Raw genomic sequence first — 27,718 nt, 5'->3', positions numbered from 1 at the left:
CTATAGGAATAAATGGGCAAACTTCATGAAGGCAAATTAAAGAGTCATATAAATCATTTTGAGGGTAAATGCCTCAAATAAATCCACAAGTAACTCATATTCCTGTTATATAGTAATTAATAATCTGTTGTACAAACAATAGCAGTTTCTATGCCTTCTTCACATGAACCATATAGTCCTAGAATGTCATAAGATACCAAATATATTGAAATTTTAGAATTGAGACATCACTATACGAAATGAGTTAATATATGCTCCAAAACTCAAAATATTAAAAAAGAAATGAAACAAGGACTGTCACAACTATAGGAATGGAACTTGGGAATTTATTTTCCTATAGAACTTTCACAAAGAGACTTGTTCATGACTGCAACTATTTTTACACAATCGTCAACTTCAAGGTTAAAGTACTCAACCATCCAATATTTTTTAATTTTATAGGAAACAATGAAATTACTGAAACCCAATATTTGGTTTTTCAATTCAGCAGTGTTTACAATACCTCTTTTTATTATCTTATTTTATATTAATGCAAATTCTTTATTTGCATTTTTTAAACAGATAAAAAGTCTTCTAATAAACAGAGTCCAATGTGTATGGCGTACAAAATTAAAAGTATCAAGTGATCACCTCACAAACATTCCTCACTGAAATCGGGACCCCGTCTTCTTTGAAAGCTTAATGAAAAAATGGTCGATAAAATTTTCAGATTTAAATAAAATAATAAAAAATCTGTGAAGAAAGAAGATAGCTTCAAGCCGAGAAGAGAAGCGGAATATTAAGGCATGGGCATCTTGGATTACCTTTGGGTTGCAGAGCCGAGATGAAGTGAAAGTGTAGAGAGTGGATGGGCGGTTGGTATGTGGCGCCAGGGTCAAACAATTCTGAGTTGAGAACCGAAAAGCCTCGATCTCGGTATAAGTGATTGGATGGAGGAGCGAGAGGGGAGAGGGGAGAACAAAGGGATAGAGAATGGAAGAACGTGGAGACTTGCTTGGGCAATTGTTGACAGAATTAGCCCATGGAAAAGCGGAGCGGGAGCGAGTCTTCAAGTTCGTACAACTCCTGCTCGCCTTGCTTTGCCTTGGGATTTGGGAATGGGTCCGATGAATTTTGATGTTCGGCGACCCAAACAAAACATCAGGCCCATCCCAAGTCACTAAACCGTTGTTTAAAGACCCAAATAGGATGATGGGCTGGGTCATTCTCCGTACAATCCATTTGAGTTTTCGATCGGAGAAAACCTTCAAACCAGTAATGGTGTAAAGTTGTAATTTAAACCGTCGAATAGAAAATGGATACATAACGAATACACAACAAATACAAGTTTGAGTTTAGAATATTACCCCCTTTTGTCTCCCATTCTCGTGAAGGCTGGCTTCGGCCGTTCTCTCCAGTCTCCAGTCGCTCTCTCTCTCTCTTTCATCTCGTGAAGTTTCGTTCTCTCGCCAGCCCATTTGGTCGTCGATTTTCCTCCTCTCAACAGGTCGCGATTGGTCGACATCTACTTTCAGCCGGAGCAAGGGCGTGATTTCGATCGGCATCTCCTTTAGCCAGAGCGCGATTGGTTCCCCCATATTGGTTATCCGACGCTTCAAATATTCAGTACTTCTTCACACACACAGCAATCAATCGGCAGCATATTTTCATAATGAATCCTTGCTAGCTAGTTTGTGTATAAATAGTAGATGGAAAATACTACTATGTTGTTCGGATTTATTCCTTATTTTGAGCGTTCATGTATTTATAATATTTTTTTATTTTTTTTTAACGATGAATGAAATAATTTTTAGTATATTTATATTTTTTTTATTTTTTAAAAATATTTAAATATATTAAAAAAAATGAGTTTGATAGGCGGCATTAGCTGTCACTTATTGTAAGAGAAATTATATTTACAGTCGTAATTATATAAGTAGTGTGTAGTCGTTTTGAAAAAAATGAATTAATATGGAATCTATATGAAAAAAAAATTAACTTTTTAATCGTTTACCTTACTCTTTTTCAAAATGATTACGCGACGTTTACAATTACACAACTATATGTAGCATTGTTCGTTGAATAATAACATTTTGTTAAAAAAAAAAAAAAAAGAGTAAAAAATGTGTTTTGATTTTCATGCAGATAAGGATTGGAAAGGGGTGGGGGTCTAAATTTGCCCTTGCTGCAGGCTTAAAGGCAATATATTCTTAAGGAAAAGTATAGTTGTAAGCATAATTGTGCACTAATCTGTGCACCAATGTGATGTGATTGGTCAAAAAGTATATTTTATTAAAAATATTGTTAATTTAAATTTTAAGTATGAATAAATCAGTATTGGTACACAGATTAGTGCGCGACTGTGCTTGTATGTAGCAAAACTCTATTCTTAATGTGTATTCATTCGATTGACAGGCATGCATTCATTGACCATCATGATTCTCTTGCTTTTTTCGTGCCCAAGATTGATACACAAAAATTTTCACCCAAATGATGGAGATCGATTACTTACAGTGCATCAGGCCGGCCGTCTGAGATGGATTGAAGAGTTAGGATGGCCCACTTCGGGTCGAGGAGAGCGAGGGAGAGAGAAGGGGGCTGAGAATCAGACCGAGGAGAAGAGAGAGAGAGAGGCGCCAAAGAAGAGAGAGGAGGAGTTGAGGAGGGGAGATACTGACTTCGAATAGGGGAAAGGAGAACGAGGAGAACAATTTGTTCTACAAGCAACTCTATTTTACCTCTGTTAAAATCTGTACTTGTCAAACGTTGTTTGGGTGGTGTCAATTTAATATATCAACCACATCTACGGTATCAAATCGTATTAATAAAATGTGTTTATAATATATTAAAACATGTATATTATATTATATAGATAAATCTTAATTCAACCCATTAAATTTATCGTGTCAATCTGTTTTGACCCATTAATAAATATTAAGAAATAGGTTAACGCGACACAATACGATCAGTTTCAAACTGTTTATGTAAATGAGTTGAATATATTTGAAATTAACTTGTTTGACTTAATTAAATTTAGCATAAATTTATATAAATGTTAAAATTATAATATCTATAAAAATTATAAAACTAACTACAATTTTAAAATTACAATCTAAATAATAAAAATATCAAAATTAAAATTCTAACAATTTTACTTTTAAGTATAAGGGTATAATTGTAACTTTAACTTTTTTAATAGGTTATAATAAGTTGATCCGTTGTCAACTCGTTAAGTAATTGTGTTTTAATAGGTCAATTCATTTTGACTCAAATTTGTTAAAACTAAATTCTAATATGCTATTATCGTGACTGGCCTCATTTTGTTGCTTGGAACTCCTATCCTAAAAACTTGAAAAAAAAAAATAAATAAAAAATCTCCTATTTTTTCCATCATACCTACATTATTATTATAATGAATCATTTCATTATTTTTTTATTTTTTTATTTTTTATTTTTATCCAATTGAATCGTTCCATTATCAACTAAAGAAAAATGATACTCTTGTTACCTTCTTATTACTCTTTAACCGCTCTTTCTAGTTTTTAATCTTTTTATTTACTTAATAATTAAGAAAGTAATTATTAGTGAAATTATATATATTTTTAATTTTTTATTAATAATTAAGGATGTTTAAAAAATACTTTAAAAATTAATAAAAAATTAAAAGTTTCAAATAAACTAAAAGTACTAAAGCAATGATAAAAGGATAATAAGTGTATTATTATGGTTAAGTTAAAGTAGAGCTTACATTTGCTTTAAGCCAGACTCATTTTTATAATTTAAAATTTTTCATTAAGTTTAAAATAAACTAAGAATAGTAAAGTGATGGTAAAAGGAAAATAAGTGTATCATTATAGTTAAGTTAAATGAAGCTTACATTTGCTTTAAGCCGGACTCATTTTTATAATTTAAAATTTTTCATTTTCTCGACCTGACATTAAGATACGTGCATGCATGTGAGATACCTAGGTGTTATTCTCATCAATTGAGCAATGCTAGGCTACTGCCCAGTAATGATTGCTGGACGTGTCATCTAGTATAAATGTATTTATTTATTTATTTTTTTTATATTTAAATATTTTTAAAAAATACAAAAAAATATATTAATACACTAAAAGTCACTTTTTTAATCATTAAATAAAAAAAAATTTTAAAAATAAAATACATAATCAATTAAAGTGAGGCGACATATTAATATTTTTCTTTACATAAATTCATCTCTTTACGTGTGCGCGTATATATATATATATTCACAACATTCAATATTAAAAATTTAAAAGGACCGTGCTATGTCCGAAGGATTGTTACCGATCAGTCAATATTATTTTTTAAACTACTTAAACATTTTTTTAATTAAAAAAAATCATAAATTCATTAAAAAATACTTTTTTAATCATTAAGTAAAAAAATTAGAAAAAAATGCAATTCGATGGAAAATTTTGATGAAAATTCTTTGTTGTATTCTCCATATTAAAAATATTTATATATGAACCCTTTATTTACAACAAAAATTATTTTTTTTATTATCAAAATTATTAATCAATTCTTATTAAAAATTATTATTTTGATCGCAAATTCACCAATAATCAATTTTCTCTTCGTAACAATATATGTAAACAACAAGAAAATTGTGGATACCGTTTATCATTTTATTTTTTAGGGTTTGTGTTGAATACTGTGAAGTTTGATCCATATTGCTCAAGCAAAATTATTAGCAGCTCGAGTGGAGGCAAGTCAGAGAGTTTTGCTTGAAGACAGCTCGACAGTTAACCTAGGCAGTTGCGGAAAAAATGTTAGCTCGATGCGTACTCGACACGCCATTCTAGCGAATATCATTATCACACATATTTTAGGATTTTTCTGTCATTTGACTATGTATATTATGACATGTGGCCATACAGAGTGAAAAGTAGTCACCTCCACTATTGTATTGTAATTACTCAAGTAATAAAAATCCTTTACAACTTCTATGGATGTGGATAATATATCGAATCACATAAATCTTTATGTCGTATGTGTAATTGCTTCTCTATCACGTTTACTTTTACTTTATTATCATCATTTTTAACAACAGTTTGATAATTCTCTGTTAGCTAGTTAGTCAACCCAAATAACTGAATGAGTTGAAAGTGAGTTCAACAGTTGGTGTTGAAGTAGTTGATGTCGTCTAGTCTAAATGGCAAATACTCGCCTGAGGCTAGGCTACGGATGAGTGATGTATTATAGATGTTGGAGGGAGGAGTGGAGATTATGCAGGCCGCAAAGCCATTTCATTGTTTGCAATTAGTGGCGATTGATGCAACTCACGCTACCAGAAAGTAGTGCTATATATCCTGCTTCGCTTTGGATTACTCAACAAGTATTGGATGAAATAATTCTTATTAGTACAATAAATATATTTTAATCATGACCAAATATGAAATTTCGAAATTCAAATGGCTAGTTCTTAATAGGATAGTGACGAGTTTTAAACTTGTATTTTGTAAGACAGCCTCCTTTTTTTTTTTTTTTTTTGTCAATAGAACCCACTACTCGTGTTGTCCAACCACAGTTACACTTTTTCTTCATTTTTTTGGCTAGTATTACTCTTGCCGGTACTTTGGGATCATTTTCATTTATGTACCAGCCAGACCAACCTTGAACGGCACCTTTATATATGGATTGCTCAAGCAACAACAACTGCTAGCTATTTCACAAGGCAAAGTTAATCCAACTCCAGAAATTCAGAAAAATAAAGGTGCTAACAAGAAGTTGTATTTGGTTTTCATGAAGATGCATGTTGAAACCTGTTTTGTAGCCGCCAGCTGTGAGAATTCTCCGGTACCTGTAAGGATGGAATGAAAGGTGGTTGGTGGTGCCGTGTTGTCACCTATGCAAAAGTCAGAATTTCCAACTCCAAAGGAAGAGGTGAAAGTAAAAAAGATTTGAGTGAGTAACCTATCTTTTCTCCATCTCCAATTCCGCCTCGTAAAATTCTGTTCCCTCAAACAGCCATGCTGTCAGGTTTAATGTGGCAGCCCCTTGCTGGCAATCAAATCTCCAGTTAGGATTTCCACTCGCATGCCATGCCCGCATATTTAATGCAACATGCCTCCTTCACATGGTTCAGAATAGGCTCACTATAGTATCAGGCGCAAATGCTTTTCGTTCAAAGGCAGGCGTCTGAACAAAAGGAAATATCCATTTCAATGCATATAATAATCGTATACAATACCTTTTTACCAATTTGGAAAAGTTGTTTCCAAAGTTGTATTTAGCTGTATTGAGTAATGCTATTATAAATTTCCTTTTTAACTTAAAAAGTGAAAGAACTTGAAAACCAACACCATTGGCAACTAAAGTTGGAAATAAAATTTTATGAACTTTTTGTGAAGGGATGAGCTACGAAGGTGTAGTTTAAATAATGAGATGAAATGAAATGATTTTATATAAAAGTTAAAAGTTGAATAAAATATTATTATTATTTTAAAAATTAAAAAAATTAAAATTTTTATTATATTTTATGTAAAAATTTGATAAAATTATAATCATAAAATAAGATAAAATGAAATGAAAACGTCTTTATATTCAAACTAAGTAATCTCCTAATATTACAAGGTAGGTTACTGAAATTTGTCATCATGGGACAAGAAGTAGATTTCAAAAATTAAGGTTGTGGATTGACTTGCGAAGACAGGGAGGGACACGAATGCACGTTGCGGATACAAATAAGACACGATTAAAGAAGATGAAGATTTTTTTTCCCGACAGTTCTAGTTTGCGATTGGTTTCGACATAAACAATTTACATAGAGAGCAAAATATATTTTTAATTATTTTGAAAAAAAAAAGGACCGTTTGTGTGTTATGTAAGGGCTTAGGTTTTGGTCCTTTGGATGGGGACAGAACAGTTGTACAGAGTGTGTCGTGCGTTTGTTTTTTTGGATAATAGAGATCGGTCTGAATTTATTTTTATTTTTGTTATTTTTGAAAATTAAAAGTTGCTCAGTAGGTTCTGGTAATAATAATCACTCTTTGAACCCGGGTAACCGCAACGACCCTCAACAACTAATCGATTTCTCTTTCTTTAAATCCGCAGACTCCTCTCTCTACTTTTCTTTTTCATCTCTCTCTCGCTCTCGGAAAACGCAAGAACGGAATATTCCTGTGCTTGCTAATCCCTGCAACTAACTGCTCTCTCTCTCTCTCTCTCTCAGTACCATGGCAACCGTTTTCAGATCTCGCCGAGCCTCGGAGCCCCGATCGGGAGGAAAAGTGGTACGAGGCAGGCGGTTTGCCGCCCCGAGGACTCCGTACGAGCGGCCAAGATTGACGAATCCAGGTGCTTCCGAAAACCCTAGTTGGCTCTCCAGGCTCCTTTACTCCCCCACTCGTCTCATTGCTAGCGGCGCCGGAAAAATATTGTCTACTGTTTTCTCTCCCGAGCCTTCGTCTTCTTCGGCTTCTGCCTCGTCCTCCGGTGGCGATTCAAGTTTCGGTAGGTGTTTTCTCTACTATAATTCATGTATAGGTCTAGAAATTGGATGCTGAATTGTTTGGTGGAGGGGTGTTAATTCTAGGGTTTTAGGTCGTGGTGAAGGCGACCACAAAGGTTGTGGAAGCAGTGTATTATGAACTATTATTATGATTATTATATGGTTGTCTTGTTTAGAAGCTGAGGAAAACATTGGAAAAAACGCGGTTGGGGCATTTAATATTTTGAACCATTATTTGTTATTGTTGTGTTAGAAGTTAAGGGAGATTTTGGAGAAAACGCGGTTGGGGCTTATTGATCTTTTGAACTAACGAAAAATGACGGCTCGACAGCAAAAACCAACGGCCTCAGCGCCATGTTAGATGCGCAACGATTAATTACTCTTCTTCTTTTCGATTCATGCTTCTTCTGCAAATTTGAAGAAACGAATTTAACTTTCTCTCCTATTCACTGTGATAAAGTAAAGGGTTGGTTGTTTCTGTGATGGACCAGAAAGACAAAATCCCTTTTTGTGGTCTGAGTTTGGTTCTGCCTGGGGTAGTTAAATGTAGCAGCAGCTAGGTAAGTGAAACGATGGGTGATCATGAGTGTATTTAGGATGAGTTGTTGCAACACACACACACACACAGAGTCCATGTCAGCGGACAGTCTTATCAACCAAATAGCTTTGGCTGGATGAAGATGCTAAAATCAGGGGATGGCCAATGAAGTTGTAACAGGGCAATACGATGGTAATATTATCCCTATTACCCACCATAATACCTGCATGGAATTTTTTTTGGGGTTTTCTCAAATTAAGGGATCTAGTCGCAATTTTATTTTCACTTTTTTTTTTTTTTTGAATTTTTGTTTTTGGCCTGAATGGGGTTTTGCTTTGTTTTAATAAATGTTCATGTATTGAGAATTTTGCATGAGGAACAACCGTAGAGATAATTAACTTGTGGATTATCGCATCTTATGTTGATCTCGTTAGGTTTTAGTTCGGGGAATTTGTGGTTTTCTGTCATGTGCAGTGTATCAAATACATGATAGGTAATTGTGTTTGATGATGATTGGAAAATTGCACAATATGAAGATAAAAACCCCTAAGGATTGGCTCGTTGTAAATGCTTTGGTCTTGGTGGCATGCTTCCTCCAGGTTTAAGGTTGAAATCCTCTTTGGTGCAGAAAATTTTTAGGGGCTATCAAACTAAGGAAACTTCCCCTTGAGTTAACCGAGGTTTACCTATAAAAAAAAAAAAAAAAGTTACCTGAAGTTTATTTGCGGGAAACTCCTTGCTGAGGGTCTATGCACCATCGAGATTAGTCGAGACTTTGTTCTTGGACAACTGGTGCCAATAAAAAAAAAGATGGGGAAATGGTATATTCCTTGATTTTGACTAGTATATTTATTGTAAGAGGCATAAGTGACTCTGAACTTTGGTGCCCTTAGCTTTTTTGGTTTTAGGTATGTGACATTGTCAACAAGCATGTCCTCTTGAAACCCTTAGGAGTTGGCTCAAGTGGTAAAGGTCTTGGTCTTGGTAGTATGTTCCCTCCAGGTCTAAGGTTCAAATTCTCTTGGGCGCAATCAGTTTTTAAGGGCCATTGGACTGGGGGAACTTTTCCTTAAATTACCCGAGGTGCACTTGTGGAAAAATCCTTGCCGAGATAGCCTGTGCACCCCTGGGATTAGTCGGTACCTTGTTCTCAGACACTTCGTGCCAATAAAAAAATGTTTTCTTGATTCAAATCACTTTATGTCTCTAGTTGTTAAGTTGTTGACACTTTTGCTTCATACATTGTAATAATTATGGACAATAATTAACAGTTATTATACTTAAGAAAATAGATTTTTATTTTAGATTCTTTTTACCGGATTTCTAAAATTTTATTTGCAGATGATGATATTGAGAATGATGACGATGATATATCTACTCGGATGGATAATAGATTGATACAGGTACCTTCATCATTATTCTGTGCTGGAGTTATGGTTTTCTTTTAGTTGAGTAAAGAGTGTATATAAAGTATGTGGAATAAAAAAGAAAAATAATTGGGCATTTTATAGTGGGTGCTTGATAAATTTTATGCCCAAGATAGGTGCATTAAGATGGGTGTTTTTTCTCATTTACCCACTGCAGATTTTGATTTTGCATCAAGATTGGTGCTTTTTACTGGGAGATATAGAAGGACATAGAGAAATAACTTTTTCATTAAAGAACACAAGATGTATACAAGAGAGTCGCCTATCTAGAAATAGAAAAAAGATACCAGAAAATCATGAAAATGTAGCCTGTTAAAGTCTCTAGAGGTTGTCCAGTGAAAAAGAGTATTAAAAATAAATAAATTTTTGAGCTTCAATGGCTGTTTGCTGTCCTCGAAAATCTTTTTGTCCTTTCGATCCAAATACACCATATAGACAAGTAGGGACTCTATTCCACACTGATGCAATTTGTTGGCTTTCTCCTAACACTCGCCATGAGTAAAACAGTCCACTACTTTTCTTGGCATTACTCAAGCCAAACCAATCTGTTGAAATAAGTCATTCCACAAAGCATTAGCCATCTCACAATGGAATAAAAGATGGTTGATGGACTACACACTCCTATAGAGAAATAATGATTGTTGAAAAAGTAAATTCAGGGTCTCTTGATTTATTTTGTGTAGTTGAAGATGCATCAAATGATATGTTAATATTAGGTATACTTTGTCTGAAAATAGGTAAGTGTTCAGAGTAGTGAATGAAATGCATGAAAGCAGTGACTCATGCTTTTGTTGACTTGTTCAGTAGATTACTCGTTTGTTTCCCCAGTGAATTCTAATCTAGGTTGGACCCTACCAATACTGATGTCTGACAAAGTTTACGCTAACAATGGGAATCCTAAAATACTGTTTGTAACCACACAAACATACTACTTTCCTTACAATTGCTGGTTTTATATTTGACGCGATACTGATTTTTATTCTTACATCAGAAGGATGGATCATCAGAGATGATCAAGCGCCATAGGAATGAGCCCCAAACACCAGTTGGCAAGAGTGAGACTAAGCGTCTAATTGAACAGTTACTTATGCAGGAGACCTTCTCAAGGTAATTGTGATTTTATGAAAGAAAAAACCATTTGGATTTATATTGGGTTGTTGCCCACCTCAATTGCTTTTAATTGATTTATCTTTGGTTTTCTAATCTGAAGGAGCGACCTCAAGTATACAAGACTAATACAAAAGGGTTCCCCTAAAAGATTTTTGGTTTATTTTTTTCTAAAGCATGTACTCTTTGTTTTGTAATTTGTAGGTTCTCTAACACGTGTAGTAGTTTGAAGTATCCTTGTTTTATGGACCCAAAAAGTTGTTGCAAAAAATTTGTATAGATGGACTTAACTGTTTATCCTTGTTTTGGGAGCAATGAGAGTATTGAGGACAAAAGTAGAGAAAAGTGATGGGAAAAAATCTCCTCGTGCACAATGGAGTGGTGTCCTTGAAGCATTGAAGATTGAGAAGGTGGGAGGAAGAGAGAGAAAACCCTAAGGCTAACTCTGGCGTCACCCTTCACCTAAGACACCCCAACACCGCCACAAACAAGGCCGACGGACTTCGGCGTCTCTACTGAGGGCACTTTCGGTGTTGGTCCTCCCTCTGGCGACCTAGAGTTTCTCAAATTTCTCGGAGACGTTGAGGAGATTTCGCAGAGGCGTCCTTGACCATCATACCTATGCCTCCCTGACATAGACAAGATCGACGGGCTCCGGTGACTCCTCTGAGGGCACTCCGACGTCGGTCTTCCCTTTAGTGACAAGATTCAAAATCAAGGAGATCTCTTGAATCGTCCTCCATCGGATCAGTGCCTCCACCATCACAGACAATATTGTCGGGCTTAGATGACTCCTTTGAGGGGTCTCCGGCGTCGGTCCTCCCTCCGACGATCGAATTTTCTTAGGAAACCACTCCTTTGATTTCGCCGGCGCAAACCTACATTAGATTTGCATGCTTAGGGAGATGATGCTTGAGATGACAAAGCGAGAGGAAGCTTGGTGTTTTTGGAGATGATGCTGTGATTTGGGATCGGAGGGTGATGACGCGCGACGCTGATTCGTTTAAGATGGAAGGTGAGAGCTGGAAGGTGGGATAAAAACCTTATGTTTTTATGAAAGAGGGAAGAAATTGCTTTCACATCTTTGAATGTAGCAAAAGGATAGTTAAGTTCATGTACCTATGTGGGACAGTAGCTTCATGGTTTGGTAAGGGGATAGAGTATTGTATAGAACTCACCTGTCATGATGGATTCTTCAAGGATTTAAGGATGGGTAATGGAGTTCTCATTATTCAACATCATATTAACGCAAGGGGCAATTTTCTGCAACTTTCAGAATTCTGGAATGGGAAGAGGAAATGTTTGTTGGTGATCCCTGAAGGTGCAAATGGCATTGGATGGAAATGTTTTCTAAATTCCATTCAAAGTGTCACTGGGTACAAAGCCGCTGTTTCGAAGCATGCAAACAGAGGGGAGTTTGTTGATGGAAAGACAGTGGATGACCTTCCTTGGTCAAAGGTGCCTCGTATGCCTCGATGTTGAGGTCATTGGTGGGTAGTCCGGTCTAGAATAGCTCCGCGGAGGAAGGAAATGGTAAGACACTTGTAGGAGACAAAGGCTGTCGGGTGAAATTGGGAGAAGTGGCGGGTAAGCACCATGTGGTGCAGGGTGGAATGGGTGCTTCGATTGAGTGTTTGAGTGTGGGAGAAGTGGATGGGGTCTTGTGGGCTGTTAAAGCTCAATTGGCGGAAGTTATGGAGTATGTGAGAGATCTTACGATTAATGTGGATAAGGGGTTGGACCTCATCATGGGTTTGGGGTGGTGGGTTGAAAACTGGGGGGTGGGGTGTGGATCCTATGGGTTTGAAGGCCTCAAGTGCATCGGCAAAGGGCACTCGATGCCGTCATAGATAGGGTTGTCGAACGCTGGCATCATTGTTCACGCCAGTTTGCTGTTTGACTCCCTCGGTCACCAGTTGCAATTGGGTGGGTACATTTTTCCAGGGTTACTTTCAGTTGAAGATGGGGGTACTTTCAGGGTTTTGAGTATTTTGGAAGAAGCAGACAAGCTTCTTTCAAAAGATGAAAATAGGATAACAGAAGGTAGTGCTCTCCCTACCTGTTCTATGCCTCCTCAGGGAGTAGTAGGTCAAGGGGTGGAGTACCTACAAGCAATGTTCTCATTGATGGAACAACGACACCTATGCTGGAGGTGAAGGAACCTCTAATGGTGACAACAACAATATAGATATTGAAGAGCTTTAGGATTTGAATGCAGGATACTACGGGGAGGAAATTACAGGTTTATCAATGGTGCCTTGTGAGGAAGAATGTCTAGGGTTGGGAGAGCAGTTGGGAACTGTGTCTGGGGATAATGTTGTTCCCTTGGTTTCTCTTCTTTTGACAAACAACATAGCGGGTTCACCATTAGATTGGGTTTTGCATAAGGTTAACATGATTCAGCATATTGTGGGGCTTTCATATGGAGGATGTGAAGTTTAAAGCACTACTCACTGCAATAGAGGCGGGCCACTCGCTTGAAACCAAATCAAGTTTTAAGAAAAAACAGGGAGTTAAAGCTTCTTTCTTGGGCAATCAACTAGGACGCTAAGAAAGGTAACTCAAGTCGAGGGAAGACGAAAGGGAGGACATCTTGGAGTTTCTGGTGGAGTATTAGTCTTACCGCTGGGGGGCCCAGTGGGGGGGTTTGGGAGGTGTGTTCCATTCCAATTCGGGCTTGATAGATTTCTAATTTTCATGGGCTTTTTGGGTCATTTGGGGCTAGCTAGTATGAGTTAGGTGTTTTCTTATATACGTCCAATGTACTTGATTACTCCTAGTGATATATATATATATATATATAATATTTTTAATTATAAAAAAACAGTAGATCTTCTGACCGCTTCAAATAGATATGACACTCCCCTACCATTGTAAACTGTCCATTCACTTGAACTTCAGTGCGCTAACCTAACTCCTAAGATTACGGGTGGGAACTCTTATAAACGGGGGATTTTAAAAAGATATCCCCATCAATAAGTAATTGAGATGCTAGAAAAATAGCAAGATCCACACATTTTTTTAAGTTATCCTGTTTATTATGAACGCTGTAATTTTTTTGTTGATGAGTGAGAAATCTTGATTGATAAGTGCAAAGGCGCAACCCAAGTACATGGAGTTTACAAGAGAAATACCTATCTGGAAGGAGAAAAAGATGCTAAAAATTCAATACATACAGTGTAATTAAAAGCATTATATATTGACGGAACACTAGTTGTTGAAAAGCACACACATCCATTATCCTGAGCCATGGGTAAGTGTCTGAAATGGTAGGACTAATTATTCGCAGTGGGTATTGAAATGTAACATTTCTGCAGATTATTCATTTTTATAATCTTTCCTACTTATTTGACTTTGAGCTTGGGCTTCTTACCTCTGACCAGGGAAGAGTGTGATCGCTTAACTATGATCATTAAATCAAGAGTTGGGGATTGTCTCACTTCCACAGATGCAGAGGATGGGAGACCAAGTATGATGCTCCACAAAACAATTGACAGTGTTGCTTAAAACCATAAAATAATGTGATGAAATACCCATGTGTGGCTTATGGTGTTAATTATATTACAGATATAGACATGCCTGATCTCTGCAGCACAGCTGTTATGGAGGCAAAGAAATGGTTGGAGGAGAAGAAGTTGACAGATTCAAAAGATTTGGATCATGCAGCCGGCACTTTGAATTCTGTTTCGTTGCCACCAGTTAGTTATTCTTTCATACATTTTTTTAGTTATTGGGTGGGGGGGTTGCTTGTTATGTGCAAAAGTGCATGTGTTTTTGGGTGCTACATGCATGCATACAAATATTGCTGCTCTATTGTGTTGAATCTTGATGCCTTGATTAGGAATATGCAATTGTAATTCCAGTTTCTGTGCACACCTTTTTGCAAGTTTTGAAGGGACTAGCTGCCATCTTGCGAATTTCTATTGTCACTTTTTAGTATTGCAGATTCAAGAGTTGCTCCTTTCTATTAATCTATATTTTATATATACCTTATGCATTTATAAAAAAAAATATTTTATATATACCTTATGTGAATTGTACTTGTGGTTTACACCAACTCTTCACCATTTACTTCCTTGGTGCTTTCCGGTAAAAAAGTCAATTAAACCATAAATTATCTTCACCGGCTTGTGAATGTTAGTTCATTTTAAGTTGTTGAATAATCCTTTATCTAAGTAACTTCTGTCCTTGTAGTTATAGCATCCAAACTCTTGCTTCTAACTCTTTCCATTTGGTGCCGGTGGCTTGTTGCTTATCACTCTTTCCATCTACCTGTCCAATTGAATATGCATGTGCCTATTTATCATTAAGTCTTGTTATTCTTTTTCTTGTAAAGTAAGCTCTCATTAATGTAAGTATAGTATAACCGATGAAGATAAATGTCTATTTCTGTGCTTACTGTTTAAATAAAAATGTATCGAGTATAATTGCTGTTGTGTCCAGAAGTCTACATACAAAATCATTGGATATGTAAATTTTTCATGATATTTAACATATTCAGGATAAATATATATTTTTCTTTTTCTATGGGGAAGACACTGGAGTACAATTATTGCAATAATAAAGGGTTATTTTTGGAAGTGTAATGCCCTATTGTTTGCATCACAAAACTGATTTTGAATGATCCAGGTTACCGAAGTTGAAGGCGGTTCACCAGTGGATATGGCCAGATCGTACATGCGGGGACTTCCTCCATGGGCCTCTCCTTCTGCAAACCATATTGAATTTAAATCCCTATCGCCGGTAGGTATACGGCCTTACAAGGAAGAAACACCATATTCATTTGGTGGGAATTCTGCATCATCATCCAAGGTGCCATTTCCCTTCATACTCCCTGTATTTTAGTGACTTCGGTGACTTGCATCTATTTGCATTGGAAGGCCTTTGAGAGAATGGACCTGTTGGTTTTTTTCATATGGTTGTGTGTTACCAAATGGTCTACTTGTAAAATCTTCTTCTTCGAGATTGTCTAGGATTCATTCCTTTTAAGTTCGTATGTCCTTTAATTCTTCAACTTGTAAAGCATCTACAGTCAGAAGGGAAGCACATTATTTCTTTCTTTGTCTGGTAATCGTCCTTGCAATTTAGAATCAGGACTAAAAGAAATTTCTTCAACTATATTTACAAAACTATGTCAGTAAATTTTGATGGTGAGGAATATTTTTTTCTATTATTCCACAAACACTTCCACTTATTGTGTTTTGTGGAATTAAAAAGCTGAAAAAGAAAAAGGACGAAAGGAACAAAGATATTCAGATGTATTTTCTTCCCTGCATTCTGCTTACTCAATTTATTATGGTTAATGTGCTGAAAATTGAATGCAGCTGAAAAGGGAATCTCCTGGCACTGGCTCATGGAATATTCAGGAGGAAATACGAAGAGTGCGATCGAAGGCAACAGAGGAGATGCTAAGGACTCTGCCATCCTCTAAAATTGACTGGTCTCAATTTGCTTTAGAACGTAAAAGTAGCCTGAATTCTCTAGCGACTGAAAAACTAGAAGATGGTGATGGAGATAGAAGGCACAAATCTACACAACCAATAGATACTTCTTTGAACTTGGCCATAGGAGAAGCATCTAATGGCTTCTCAGGTATGGTTTTTAATTACTGGGTGGAGGAAAATTTGTTGAGTTATTTCAGTAATCTATTCTCATTAGTAACAAAACAGATTACCTAATTGTCAAAACTATCTAAATTTCAGAATATAGAGAAATTAAAATGTACATATTTATGATATAGAACTTTATTTTATGCTGCTTCAGTTTCAGTGACACAAGATGTGCTGCAAAAGGAAGTTTTGTCACATAATCCAGATATTATCGCTTCCAAAAAAAATCAGGTACTTTGAGTAGTGGTATAGGAGTTCATATTTATGTATTAGCTGATACTGAATGCCATAATCATTTTTCTATGGTTCTAGTCGTAGAGCTTCTGACACAGTTTACCATTTTGTTGTGAAGGATTTGGAAGCCACTCAAATCTTTTCGGAAAAAGGAGGTGGTCTTCATAACCATCATTCACTTTCAATTATGTTTTACCTCATAGCGACCTAATGATGCATTGCTAGTACTTCTGTTAATTATCTGTTTCTCTGCTGTTTAACAGTGGTGTACTTTGTGTTTCCTTTGATATTTTTGTTAATTTATAGACTTCAGGTAAAAATTACATTTCATTAGAAATTGAAATAGATTTTACACAGCATCCTGTAGTTTGTTAATAGCATTGCGAGTCCATCCGGAAGTAAGGGTATCGAGAATCAGGTGAACCAATGTAGGCTACAGGGTTTTCATATTGTTTTTTTATATCATTTTTGTTTAATTATTGAATGATAACCCCAAGGGTTTGGCCAAAGTGGTGAAGGCCTTGTTCTTGGGGTATCACTCCTTTCAAGGTCCATGGTTCAACACTTCGTGGGTGCAAACAATCCTTTGGGGCCACACCTCTTGATAAAACGCTAGTGATTTAATCAGTTCCGTGCAGGGAAACTTCTGAGGGTGCAGTGCATGGGACCGGGATTTACTTTGCAGGGGTGGGTCCAAAGGGCAAGGTGTTCCCCGACATCAAAAAATAAATAAAATTATTGAATGATTCTATAGGCAAAAACTACCTTTTGATATCCGGGGAAATTGAAAATGGCTATCTACTGGCTTTTGAAATCCTGTTAATATAAGCGGCCATAAGATGGTATGGTGGAGGGAGCGGACTAAAGGAAAATTCTAATTTAGTGAGTGGATTAGTAACAATGTGCTTGTCATATTGTGATGTACTGAATAAGCTCTCTCTATAGACACATATGGCTGATAACTATTATAGATCTCAACGGAAATCAGAAAGCTGATTCTTTGAATGATGATGGAATGGTCTGGAGAAGTTGGAGATGGATTCTTCTCCCTTTTCAAAAACTTGGAGAGAAACAATCGGAAATGTTGTCAAGAATGTGGATTTCAGTTGTATTTGGAGGACATGGTTTTTCGGTCTTTTCCCTTGAGTGGGCTTTGCAGTTCTTGTGGAGAAATGAATTAGAACTACTTGATTTCTTATTCCAAATAGATATATCCTTGTGGGAGATTGACATGGTTGTGAACCTTAGAACAGCCATCTATAGGGGCTGTCTTTGACTAAGTCTTTTCAGTGATCCTGCTATTTAAGCTGTCTAGGGGACATCCAGCAATAAAAATTTCTGGATATGATATAGAGGATGGCACAAAGGATCTTTCCATGGAGTTATCAAGTCTGCATGACTCCATCTTGGTGGGTGGCTGCTGTCATAAGAGAAATAAGTGTTTTGTAGTGTATATAAGGATGCACAAATGTCATTGCAAGTTATGACCATTTGCTATGTATTATGAAAAACATTTATTTTGTTAAAGCTTTCAACCCAAAAGCTTGGGTTGTCACCAAATCCCTTCTCACGCACCGACCCGCCAATAACACTAAACTGCATGCAGACCTTTCTTGTGCTGAGCAGAAACAAACACTGACGTGACAACTGAGATCTACTAAATGGGGGCGGGTCAGATTTGGACCAAAGACCTCATAGAACAACCTGGCATCAACACATTAAAACTTTTGACCCAAAAGCTTGTCATAGTCAGAAGTGTGCCAACTATGTAAATCAACTATACAAACACACAAACTCTTTTCTTCAGTTACAGATAATTTTACAAGCTTTATATGCCCTTTTTGTATTTGTTACCTTGATGCAATCCATCAGATAGTACATATATTTATCTATATACTGTTTTACTTACCAAAAATCCATTGTGTTTTACTTCTCTTTCCTCTTTCTATCCAGAAAGGATTTTTTCTGACTGTTAAAAATCATTTGCTATAGGCTCACAGGATGGCATGGAAGGGATATTAAGTGATGGAAAAAGAGTTCAATCTTCAGCAGATATGGAGACTCAAACACCCTGGTTAGTTGGTGTTTTTATTGGTGATTATTATTCTCATGCAGCTTCATAATTTTTTGTGAACATTATTAGTTTCATGTGTAAGCTTTTGTGTTGTATATAATTTTGGTTTAGGGTACTTCATGCCACACACAGAGAGAGAGAGAAGGGGGGGGGGGGGGGGGGGGGGGAACGCCAACGTGCTGTAATCATAAATTTTGCTTATTAGCACGTGTGGCATGAAGTGGATTTAATAATACGAATTAACATGTCTGAAGAGTCAAAATTGTTCAATCTCCTGCTATACTCTTGCAACATGATCTGTCCTGAGGAAACTCTGTCCTCTTTTAGAAAGTTTTCTACTTCATTTTTCATGGTTACAACTTTTATGTGTATGTTTGACCATTGACAAGGGCAACACAATAAATATTAAACTTGTTGAATCCATTATGTACCTGGCCTACAAGTGCCCCAATACTTCGTCATTCTATCTGTCTCCAGATAAATATGGCCGCCTTATGAAGGATGTCACTAAATCAAATAGAATGATGTTGTATTAATTAAGGGTTTTCTGTTTTGCACGATAGATGCGGGAGAAAGAGAGAGGGGGGGGGGGGGGCGCCAATGTGCTGTGATCATAAATTTTGCTTATTAGCACGTGTAGTTACCCCTTGGGTAAAATCTATGTTACATCAAAGTGGATTTAATACTACGAATGAACATGTCTGAAGAGTCAAAATTGTTCAATCTCCTGCTATACTCTTGCAACATGATCTGTCTTAGAGGAAACTCTGTCCTCTTTTAGAAAGTTCTCTACTTCATTTTTCATGGTTACAACTTTTATGTGTATGTTTGACTATTGACAAGGGCAACACAATAAATATTAAACTTGTTGAATCCATTATGTAACTGGCCTAGAAGTGCCCCAATACTTCGTCATTCTATCTGGCTCCAGATAAATATGGCCGCCTTATGAAGGATGTCACTAAATCAAATAGAATGATGTTGTATTAGTTAAGGAGGGGGGAGGGGGGGGGGGGGGGGGGGGGGGCGCCGCCAAAACTCCCCCTAAGCTAATTTTCATTTGTGATGTTGTAACTTTGGGTTGCTACATGTACCATAGTGATGCTGGTCCTGGAAATGTTGATGGTCCAAAGGATGATATTATGACAAACGAGCAGCATAACTCCACAGTGGGAGGAACCGCACAAGGTGAAAGTTCTAGACCCATCAGTTGCCTTGTAGAATAAAAATTGTCCATATGTTACTTATTGAATATTTTACTTATCAAAAAAGAAAAAATGTTACTACTGAATATTGAAAATTTGACAATATGTTGACGGTTTCTCAGGAAGGTAGTATGAAAAACAGAATAGAAATTGTCTTTACTTTGTATGTTGACATTCTAAGGGAAAGGCAGAATAAAAATAAATTAGTTGTCTTTATATTATATGTTGACATTCTGCCGTGCTTTTGCTTAATATTGTGCTATTTAATATTGACTCTATAGCTGTCCTTTTTTTCTAGTGTGGTTTTTCTTTTTTGGTGAATTTTCTGAAATGAATAGTATTAGTGTGATGTTTTTTAATTTGGTTATACAAGTATCTTTTTTTGTTTGTTAGTCTCTTAATTTGTTTAATATTAGTTTCACCATTTTAATTGTTTAGCTTACAAATCTTACCATATTTGGCTACTTGGTGAATTTTCCTTTACCAAAAATTGCTTGATAGGAATTAGATTTATTATATTTGCTAAGTTTCTGGAAATTTCCCCTGAAATGTTATTAAAAGGCTTACTTTTCTGTAACTTGGGGTTTACCTGATTTTTTCACCCAATTTGAGTCTCTTTGCCTCATACTGTGCAGTCCAACCTTTGGGTTGCATGGTCTATAAGCTGATCTAGTTTGTATATATTCTGTTCAAATTTGTAGGATGGAAGGTTTGAATCTAATATGCCTCTTCTCTGACTAATTAATTGGTGCTACGTGTTTGCTTAACTAGTCAGTTAACTAGTATTTTCATTGTGTAATGCACACCGAACTGAGGCTATGCCATTTGATATATTTAGCATTTATAAATGTTAAACTCCTATTGTTTAATCTGACTGTAAAATATATTTTGGGTGTTACTTATAAAAAATATATATATATTTTGGGTGTTACTTATAAAAAATATATATATATTTTGGGTTTTTGTTTTAGCTGCTGCCTTACTTTTCACATTTCGAAGGGGGTGGGAAAGTTCAATTTGATACTGTTTGCTTAGTTGTTGTTTCTCCTTTCTGGAGGGCTTCGTTATATCTCAAATGTTTTTTTTTTTTAATTATTATTTAAAAGTAAAAACATGTAGATATGGATTTCCTGTTGTATTCAGTTTCTCTCACCTGAGTTACGGTCATTCTCCTTGTGTAAAAGTAGGCAAATTTATGCTCTCTACCGTTAATTCTGAATCTTTTCGTGCTCATCCTACTTCTGAATGCAATTCCAGATTCAACAGTACCCGACAGAAAATGCTTTGCATCAAAAGAGATGGCTGGAACAGGAAGTGGATTAGCTGCTAATGGTTTCCCTTCTTCAGGATCTAGGTAGGAAGGTCGGCTGCCCGTTCTTTTCAATGCGACATTATTTAGAATTATTTTTATTGGGATGGGTCTCTTCTCTTTCAGCTTATCTGCAGGACGAGATGCAGAACAAAATCCTGTGCCCCATGACAGGGAAAACAATCACATCAGTACCAGTCATGGTAAGATAGCCGCAAGTGCCCCTATGGAAGAAACCTGTGAGCTTTTGAGCGAGGCTTTCATTGAGGTACCGAACGTAAATGACAATGATGGCATAGCCCCTTGTGATGTTCCAAATGTAAACGAGAACGATAGCGTAGCAGATGACTCCCTAGACAGTTCTAGTATGCAGAATGAAGAGTTGTCTGAGGACCTTTCTCAGCCAAATTCAAAAGACACTGTGGCAGGCAAGGCTATCAACATTGTTGAGAAACAACGGGGAAAGCAAACCAACAGATACAATAGGAAGGGCAAGGGTAGGGGAAGGGGCAGGAGCAAATGATGCCAGATTCTTCTTTTGGGCTATAGCTGTATAACTCACTGTAAACTAGTCTAGGAAATTAAGGATAAATGCCACGGTAGGGCATTTGTAAGTTATTAAATTGATAATGAGTTCATGTCAACTAGGCAGGGTCTTCTCTTTGTATTTTTCTTTTCTTTTTTCTATTTTTTGTGTTTCTCCTTAATTATGGGATTTTTTTTTTCTCATGTAGCCACGCTTCCAAAATTTGGAAATAATTGGGGTGTATGAAACATTAGATGGTAATGTTTGCTTCAAATGCGATTATTCTCTTGTTGGTGGATGATATAATGCATGCATTCTGCAGCCCACTTCTCTAAATTTGTGTCTGAATGACTCGAAAATGATAATTATACCCTATTGTGATGTACTTGCAAAATGCATCGAAGGCGGCCTTTGTTCAAACAATTTTTATGTACTGAAAATGTCACTCCGATTTTATTATTGCTTTAATTGCTTAGGTTATCAGCCCGACCGTGAATTTCTCCTCTTTCCTGTCGTCGGATTAACCTTGTGTAACATATAATCAGCCTTACAACATGACCACCGACCCTAATATTTGAATATTTGTATTAATAGAACTCTAAAATATTATTATGAGATCAGTAGGACAAACATATTCCTTTGAGATAATTTCATTATTAAAGGATACAGATCATTTTCAGAATTTAAGATTATAATTACTTGAAGAAAAAAATCTGGAAGGATACTTTTCTTGAAAGATACTTTTCTTGAAATACACTCAAAAACATTTTGATTGTGTTCTTTACTCCCAGCAACAAACAGGATTCTTTGTAATCTTTGAAAGGTTGGTCTGAAAAATTTTCTTGTGAGGACTTTGTTTTGAAATTTTGATGGAACATTTTTGGGAATAAAAGGCGTGACATTTCAGTCGAATGTAGTTTTGTCGCTCTTTTTAGCTATTTCAATTTGTCAAATACCTGATGTTTATGTTTTTACAGGGACAAGCTTCATCACAACAAGAGAGTTCTGCATCTTCTTGTTCTGTCATTTCTGACATCTTCAATTCTATCTCAAATATATTATCTATTTCGAATACAAATTCGTAAGAGGATATGTCAGAATTTGTGTATTTTGTAATTTCCAAACCCCTGTAAGACGAAGCACATATTTGATGATATGTTGTTTTATGTTCCAGTCTGATTTTTCATGTCAAACATCTATATATGTTATAGCAAATTGGAGTTCCCTTTTTTTCATGGCTTCGCCTGTTGCTTTGTTATGTAGAAAGCGTTACGATGGCTGATTGTCATTATGGTCATTATACCATATCCTATATTGAAGTTAAATCTCATTGTCTTTTGGAAGGAGGGAGCTTATCTTCCGCACTGTAGTACCTGGAAATTTTATATTTTTTTTTTACAAAAAAAAAAGGGGAAAAGTTTATCTCCTGGTTGATGAAGATTGAAGATGAAGAGCCTCCTTGGATTTTAGTGTTTAGGTTTGAGTTCGAAAGTTTAAAAAATAAAAAATGACATGTTTAATAAATTTATAAAAAAAAAATGCTTAGTCTTTTTTTTTTTTTTTAAATTAAAGCTTTTGAAAAGCTGCCGTTAAAAAAAAAAAAAAAAAAAAATCCTTAACGAACTTTAAATATTAGTATGGAAAATGCTGATGTGTCTTTGAATTTGCTCTCATTTTGACTGTTTATATATTTAAATTTTTAAAATTACTTTTTTATATTTAATGATTAAGAAAATAACTTTTAGTATATTGATGTATTTTTTTATTTTTAAAAAATATTTAAATATGTTAAAAAAAATTGTACTAAGAATACGCTTAATGATCAAAACTAGACGACATCAAGTAGATTGGTTTCATTCGGGCCCGGGGTTGGAGATTAAAGTTTTGAGAATGGCCCATAAATAAGAATACATGGGTCTAGAATAGGCTTGATAACAATCCTGTTATGGCCCATGTCTGCCTTTGAAAAAGAGCTGAGCCCACTTTTGTAAGCCCATATAAAATGCTGTGATTTTCGTGTTTCACGCAACAAACACTACCACGCACGCTCAGATTCGTAGTAGAGAGCACAGCAAAATCTCCATGGAACCCTTCCCTTCCTCCTCTTCTGCTTCTTCTTCCCTAATAGGAATGGCGCAAAAGACCTGGGAGCTCGAGAACAACATTATACCGATGGACACTCCAACGACCAACCCGGACCCGGCCTCCGACGCCATTTTCTGCTACGACGATGTCGCCCAGGTCAAGTTCCAGCAGGAGAAGCCGTGGGCGAACGACCCCCACTACTTCAAGCGCGTGAAGATCTCTGCCCTGGCGCTGCTGAAGATGGTGGTCCACGCTCGCTCCGGTGGGACCATCGAGGTCATGGGTCTCATGCAGGGCAAGACCGACGGCGACGCCATTATTGTTATGGACGCCTTTGCCTTGCCCGTAGAAGGCACCGAGACTAGGGTTAATGCGCAGGCAGATGCCTACGAGTATATGGTCGATTATTCCCAGACAAACAAGCAGGTATTTTTTTTCTCTTTCTTTCTTTTCTTCTATCGTTTTTTTTCGATGAATCAGAAACCCTAGCTGCTCTGCTCTGACAATAATTCTAGGGATCTTTTTCTTGAATTAATAATGCTGCATTTTCAATAATTAGGCTGATTAATGAAAAACCTTAGCATCCTCTGTAAATTTTTAATTGTTACGTTGTTTTTAAAATTTTAATTAGGCCTTTTGTTGGGTTGATGAGTAGCTATAGGAGAAGCAGTTTTGCCATGCGGCATGCGTGTACAGTTATGTGCCATAAAAAGATTTGAAACACTTGATCGAGTGACGACTACTTTGCACATGGAAACTTAATTTTTTTGCTGACTTCCAAGTCAATGACTGTTTCTCTACATTATAGCTGTTGAGATTTTGATGCGTTCTGATTTACCACCATTTGGCCAGCAGCTGGGGCTCAACAGATTTGGCCAGTAAAATTGATCAAAGCTAAAAATACTGTAGCTTTGTCGAGTCCACTACAGCCCCTTTTTATGCAATCTAGTTAAACTTTGGCCAAAATATAACTTTGTTGAGTCCACTACTAGTGTTCTTACATGGTTTATACTTGTATTGAATGAATGTTTTATCTCTAGCTTGTCCACCCTCGAAACGTTAATCTTAGCACAATGTATCTCTGAAAAAGTCTTTATGACGACCCATGTCGTATTTGTACTATTTCATGGATTTAGTTCACTTACAGTATATGTTGATGCTGCAGGCAGGGCGATTGGAGAATGTGGTTGGGTGGTACCATTCTCATCCTGGCTATGGATGCTGGCTTTCAGGAATTGATGTTACAACACAAATGCTAAACCAGCAATTTCAGGAACCTTTTCTGGCAGTTGTTATAGATCCAACAAGGACTGTTTCTGCTGGAAAAGTTGAGATTGGAGCATTCAGGACATACCCAGAAGGATATAAGCCTCCAGATGAGCCTGTCTCTGAGTATCAGACCATCCCACTGAATAAGATTGAAGACTTTGGTGTACATTGTAAACAGGTTAACGTCTCATTGTCTTTTGATCTTTCCAGAAATTGCAGAAACATGCTCTCCACCAATTTTATTAACTCCATTTGCATGTGTTTTTGCAGTATTATGCTTTGGATATCACTTACTTTAAGTCTTCTCTTGATTGCCACCTCTTGGATCTGCTATGGAACAAGTATTGGGTGAATACTCTTTCATCTTCACCTTTATTGGGCAATGGAGACTACGTTGCAGGACAAATCTCTGATCTGGGTAATTTCTTACGTCTTATGCCATACATGTCGCTTCTTTTTTATTTTAAATTACTTGTCATGGAATTGTGAAGATTAAAAATTTAAATTGAGTTGTCTGCACCGTGCAGCTGAAAAGCTAGAGCAGGCAGAGAACCAACTATCTCACTCCCGCTTTGGACCACTAATAGCACCCCCTCCGAGGAAGAAAGAGGTCAATTTACTTATTTTGCCATGAATTTTTTATGTGTTTTTGTTTACTAAAAAATGTGCATCCATTCTGTTTCCATAGTCATGAGACGCTGAATGGCATTCAAATACGTGCTTAGCCTAGAATAATGGAGCATTTTAGGATACTTTTTAAGTAACCACAAGAAAAATTTTGAAATAGGGCATGCATCTTTTTTTCAATGGTGGAGGTGTTCTATTTCAATTTCAGTGATGTATGTGACTGATATATTTGAAGTTGGCCCTATATGCATCATGTGGTGTTTATGGCGAGAGCGCAATGACAGAACGTTCGAGGACAAAGAGAGATCGATGGAGGAATTGAAAGCTTTTTTCTTTAGAACTCTTTGTAATTGGACCATAGCGGTTGATTTCAATGGTTTAGAGTTACATGATTTCCTTATATCCATTGATCATACCTAGCTATGGCAACTAAACATTGTATCAGGCTTTTTGCCTATTCTTCGATAATTTAATTTATTTACTTATCAAAAAATATATATATATATATATTTGAAGTTAGTTGGGTGCAAGATGAGTCTACAGTGAGCTGTGTTGTTTGTTTTTGGTGGAGGGGGGACTGTTTCTTTCGTTGCCTTTTGGTGTTAAAAATTAAATAGGGTATTTTTTTCCATTGAGATATGAGACAAACAAGAACCAAGTATGTAAAGTTTAAAGAAACAGACCTGAAGTTATTTCAAGATAGGTATGCTTCGTCCTTGATGCAGACCTATATTTTCCTCTTAAGAGTGTTATTGTGTTAGAGCTTCAGATATTACTTGGCATTACAGATCTTTATCAGCCTTGTAAGCTGGCGATCATTATTCACTTCAGTGTTACCCTCCTCTGCGACGCCTCTCTCTTTCTCTACCTTGGTGTTGCTCTATCTCTCTCTCTCTCTCTCTGCATGTAACATTGATTTTAATTCCTGTATTAATTGCAGGAAGAATCTCAACTTGCTAAGATTACTCGGGATAGTGCAAAGATAACTGTGGAACAAGTTCATGGTCTAATGTCACAGGTGACTGTTCTTCTGCGGACAAAGTTAAAACAGTTGGCAGTTGTTTGATGCACAGTTTATCATGTGTTCTTAACAAATTGCATTTTTATCCTCAACTCAGGTTATCAAAGATATCCTTTTCAACTCCGTGAGGCAATCCAACAGATCTCGAACAGAGCCATCTGGCCCTGAGCCAATGATTGAAACCTGATCTAGGATACTGCTAGTGAGGCAAAAGATGAATGCGTTACCTTCCTGATGCTTGATTTTCCTGGAGACCAGCTTAAGTTTTAAAAAGACATGAAGTTCTGAAAGTTGTATTACTTTTTGTGTTGATGTAATGTAAATTATTTGCACCTCATGATTTTTTATTTTTTAATATTTATACAACATTTTGGTACTCCTTGACAACGTAAAGCATAGAGACGAAGTAGTGGGTTACCTTTGTACGTGGCCCGTGTCCAATGTAGTTTCATGTTGGCGAATCATTTTTTAAAATTATTTTTGGGACAAGCTGCATATGGTTCATCATTGTCGGGATCTCTAAATTGGGCTGGGCGGGGCTGGCCTGGGCAGGGATTGGTTGTTGGCCCTGTCCTTCTAGTTGTATTAGGATTGTGACTGTTATCATCAACCAAATCGAAGAAATTCCGTAAGGATGGACGCGAGTATTGTGGAACCTGAATTAAAATTAAGAAAAAGAAGGTCATTTCAAAGTTGGACTGTCCCTTGGGTTGGAGTTCATCTAACTAATAGTGTTCTTCAATGCACGTTGTTTAACCTGTGGAAGCCGTGACCCAAGAAAGTCTATGCAATCATTATTTGCCATTGAAAAGAGAGAACAAAAGTGGACAGATTCGAAATCGATGGATTCTTGGAAAACTAGATTCCTAGAAAAAATTTGATAAGGGAAAATGGATGGTCCGGTAAAATTCTATTTGGAGTCCTTAGTGAATGAAAGATTGGTAGTTTTATTGATAAACGAGGGTAAAAGTAGAAAAAAAATTATTGTAAAAAAGATATTATTGTAATTTTAAAATTTTTATTATATAGAAAATTTCGCGAACCGCCAATAAGATTGGAAAGAAATAAATGGACGAAGTAAAGAGGGGAAAGGACGGCATTTGGGGGTTGTTGCTATCCACGTGCGAAGAAAGCAAAAAGGAATGAGTTTTGATCCATTGGCTTTGAGACGAAAATCACTTTGAGATGCCACGGAACAGAGTACTGCAGTGATCAATTAGGAAACAACTACATT

At 36.4% G+C, this 27,718-nt stretch overlaps 3 protein-coding genes across 5 annotated transcripts in view; 2 read left to right on the top strand and 1 right to left on the bottom strand.

Moving 5' to 3' along the window:
- Window positions 1–1,647, bottom strand: part of LOC122315638 (N-acylphosphatidylethanolamine synthase) — a 5,275-nt gene extending 3,628 nt beyond the window's left edge. The window contains exons 1-3 of one of the 3 annotated variants that reach the window (XM_043131676.1): window positions 1,347–1,647; window positions 804–1,244; window positions 631–677 (exon numbers count right to left, since the gene is read on the bottom strand). The gene's annotated coding sequence lies outside the window, so the exon portion shown is untranslated. The remainder of the gene's footprint in view (window positions 1–630; window positions 678–803; window positions 1,245–1,346) is intronic. The other 2 variants (XM_043131678.1, XM_043131677.1) reach the window with 2 other exon arrangements.
- A 5,352-nt stretch (window positions 1,648–6,999) lies between these two features.
- LOC122315610 (protein KAKU4) lies at window positions 7,000–21,783 on the top strand. The gene is made up of 13 exons (XM_043131624.1): window positions 7,000–7,455; window positions 9,333–9,394; window positions 10,410–10,525; window positions 13,909–13,994; window positions 14,093–14,223; window positions 15,155–15,337; window positions 15,850–16,117; window positions 16,289–16,365; window positions 16,487–16,523; window positions 18,361–18,442; window positions 19,542–19,630; window positions 20,905–21,001; window positions 21,083–21,783. The coding sequence occupies exons 1-13, from the start codon at window positions 7,179–7,181 to the stop codon at window positions 21,477–21,479; spliced, it is 1,902 nt and encodes a 633-aa protein (XP_042987558.1). The 5' UTR covers window positions 7,000–7,178; the 3' UTR covers window positions 21,480–21,783.
- A 1,715-nt stretch (window positions 21,784–23,498) lies between these two features.
- LOC122317049 (COP9 signalosome complex subunit 5a-like) lies at window positions 23,499–26,863 on the top strand. Its single transcript, XM_043133947.1, has 6 exons — window positions 23,499–23,993; window positions 24,733–25,014; window positions 25,107–25,254; window positions 25,364–25,446; window positions 26,404–26,481; window positions 26,582–26,863. Exons 1-6 carry the CDS (start codon window positions 23,565–23,567, stop codon window positions 26,669–26,671), a joined length of 1,110 nt encoding a protein of 369 aa, XP_042989881.1. The 5' UTR covers window positions 23,499–23,564; the 3' UTR covers window positions 26,672–26,863.
- The last annotated feature ends 855 nt before the right edge of the window (window positions 26,864–27,718 follow it).

Source organism: Carya illinoinensis, chromosome 7 (assembly GCF_018687715.1).
Source record: "Carya illinoinensis cultivar Pawnee chromosome 7, C.illinoinensisPawnee_v1, whole genome shotgun sequence".
Classification (NCBI taxonomy): domain Eukaryota; kingdom Viridiplantae; phylum Streptophyta; class Magnoliopsida; order Fagales; family Juglandaceae; genus Carya; species Carya illinoinensis.
Note: the sequence above shows the minus strand (reverse complement) of the source record. Positions and strands in the feature narration are given on the sequence as shown.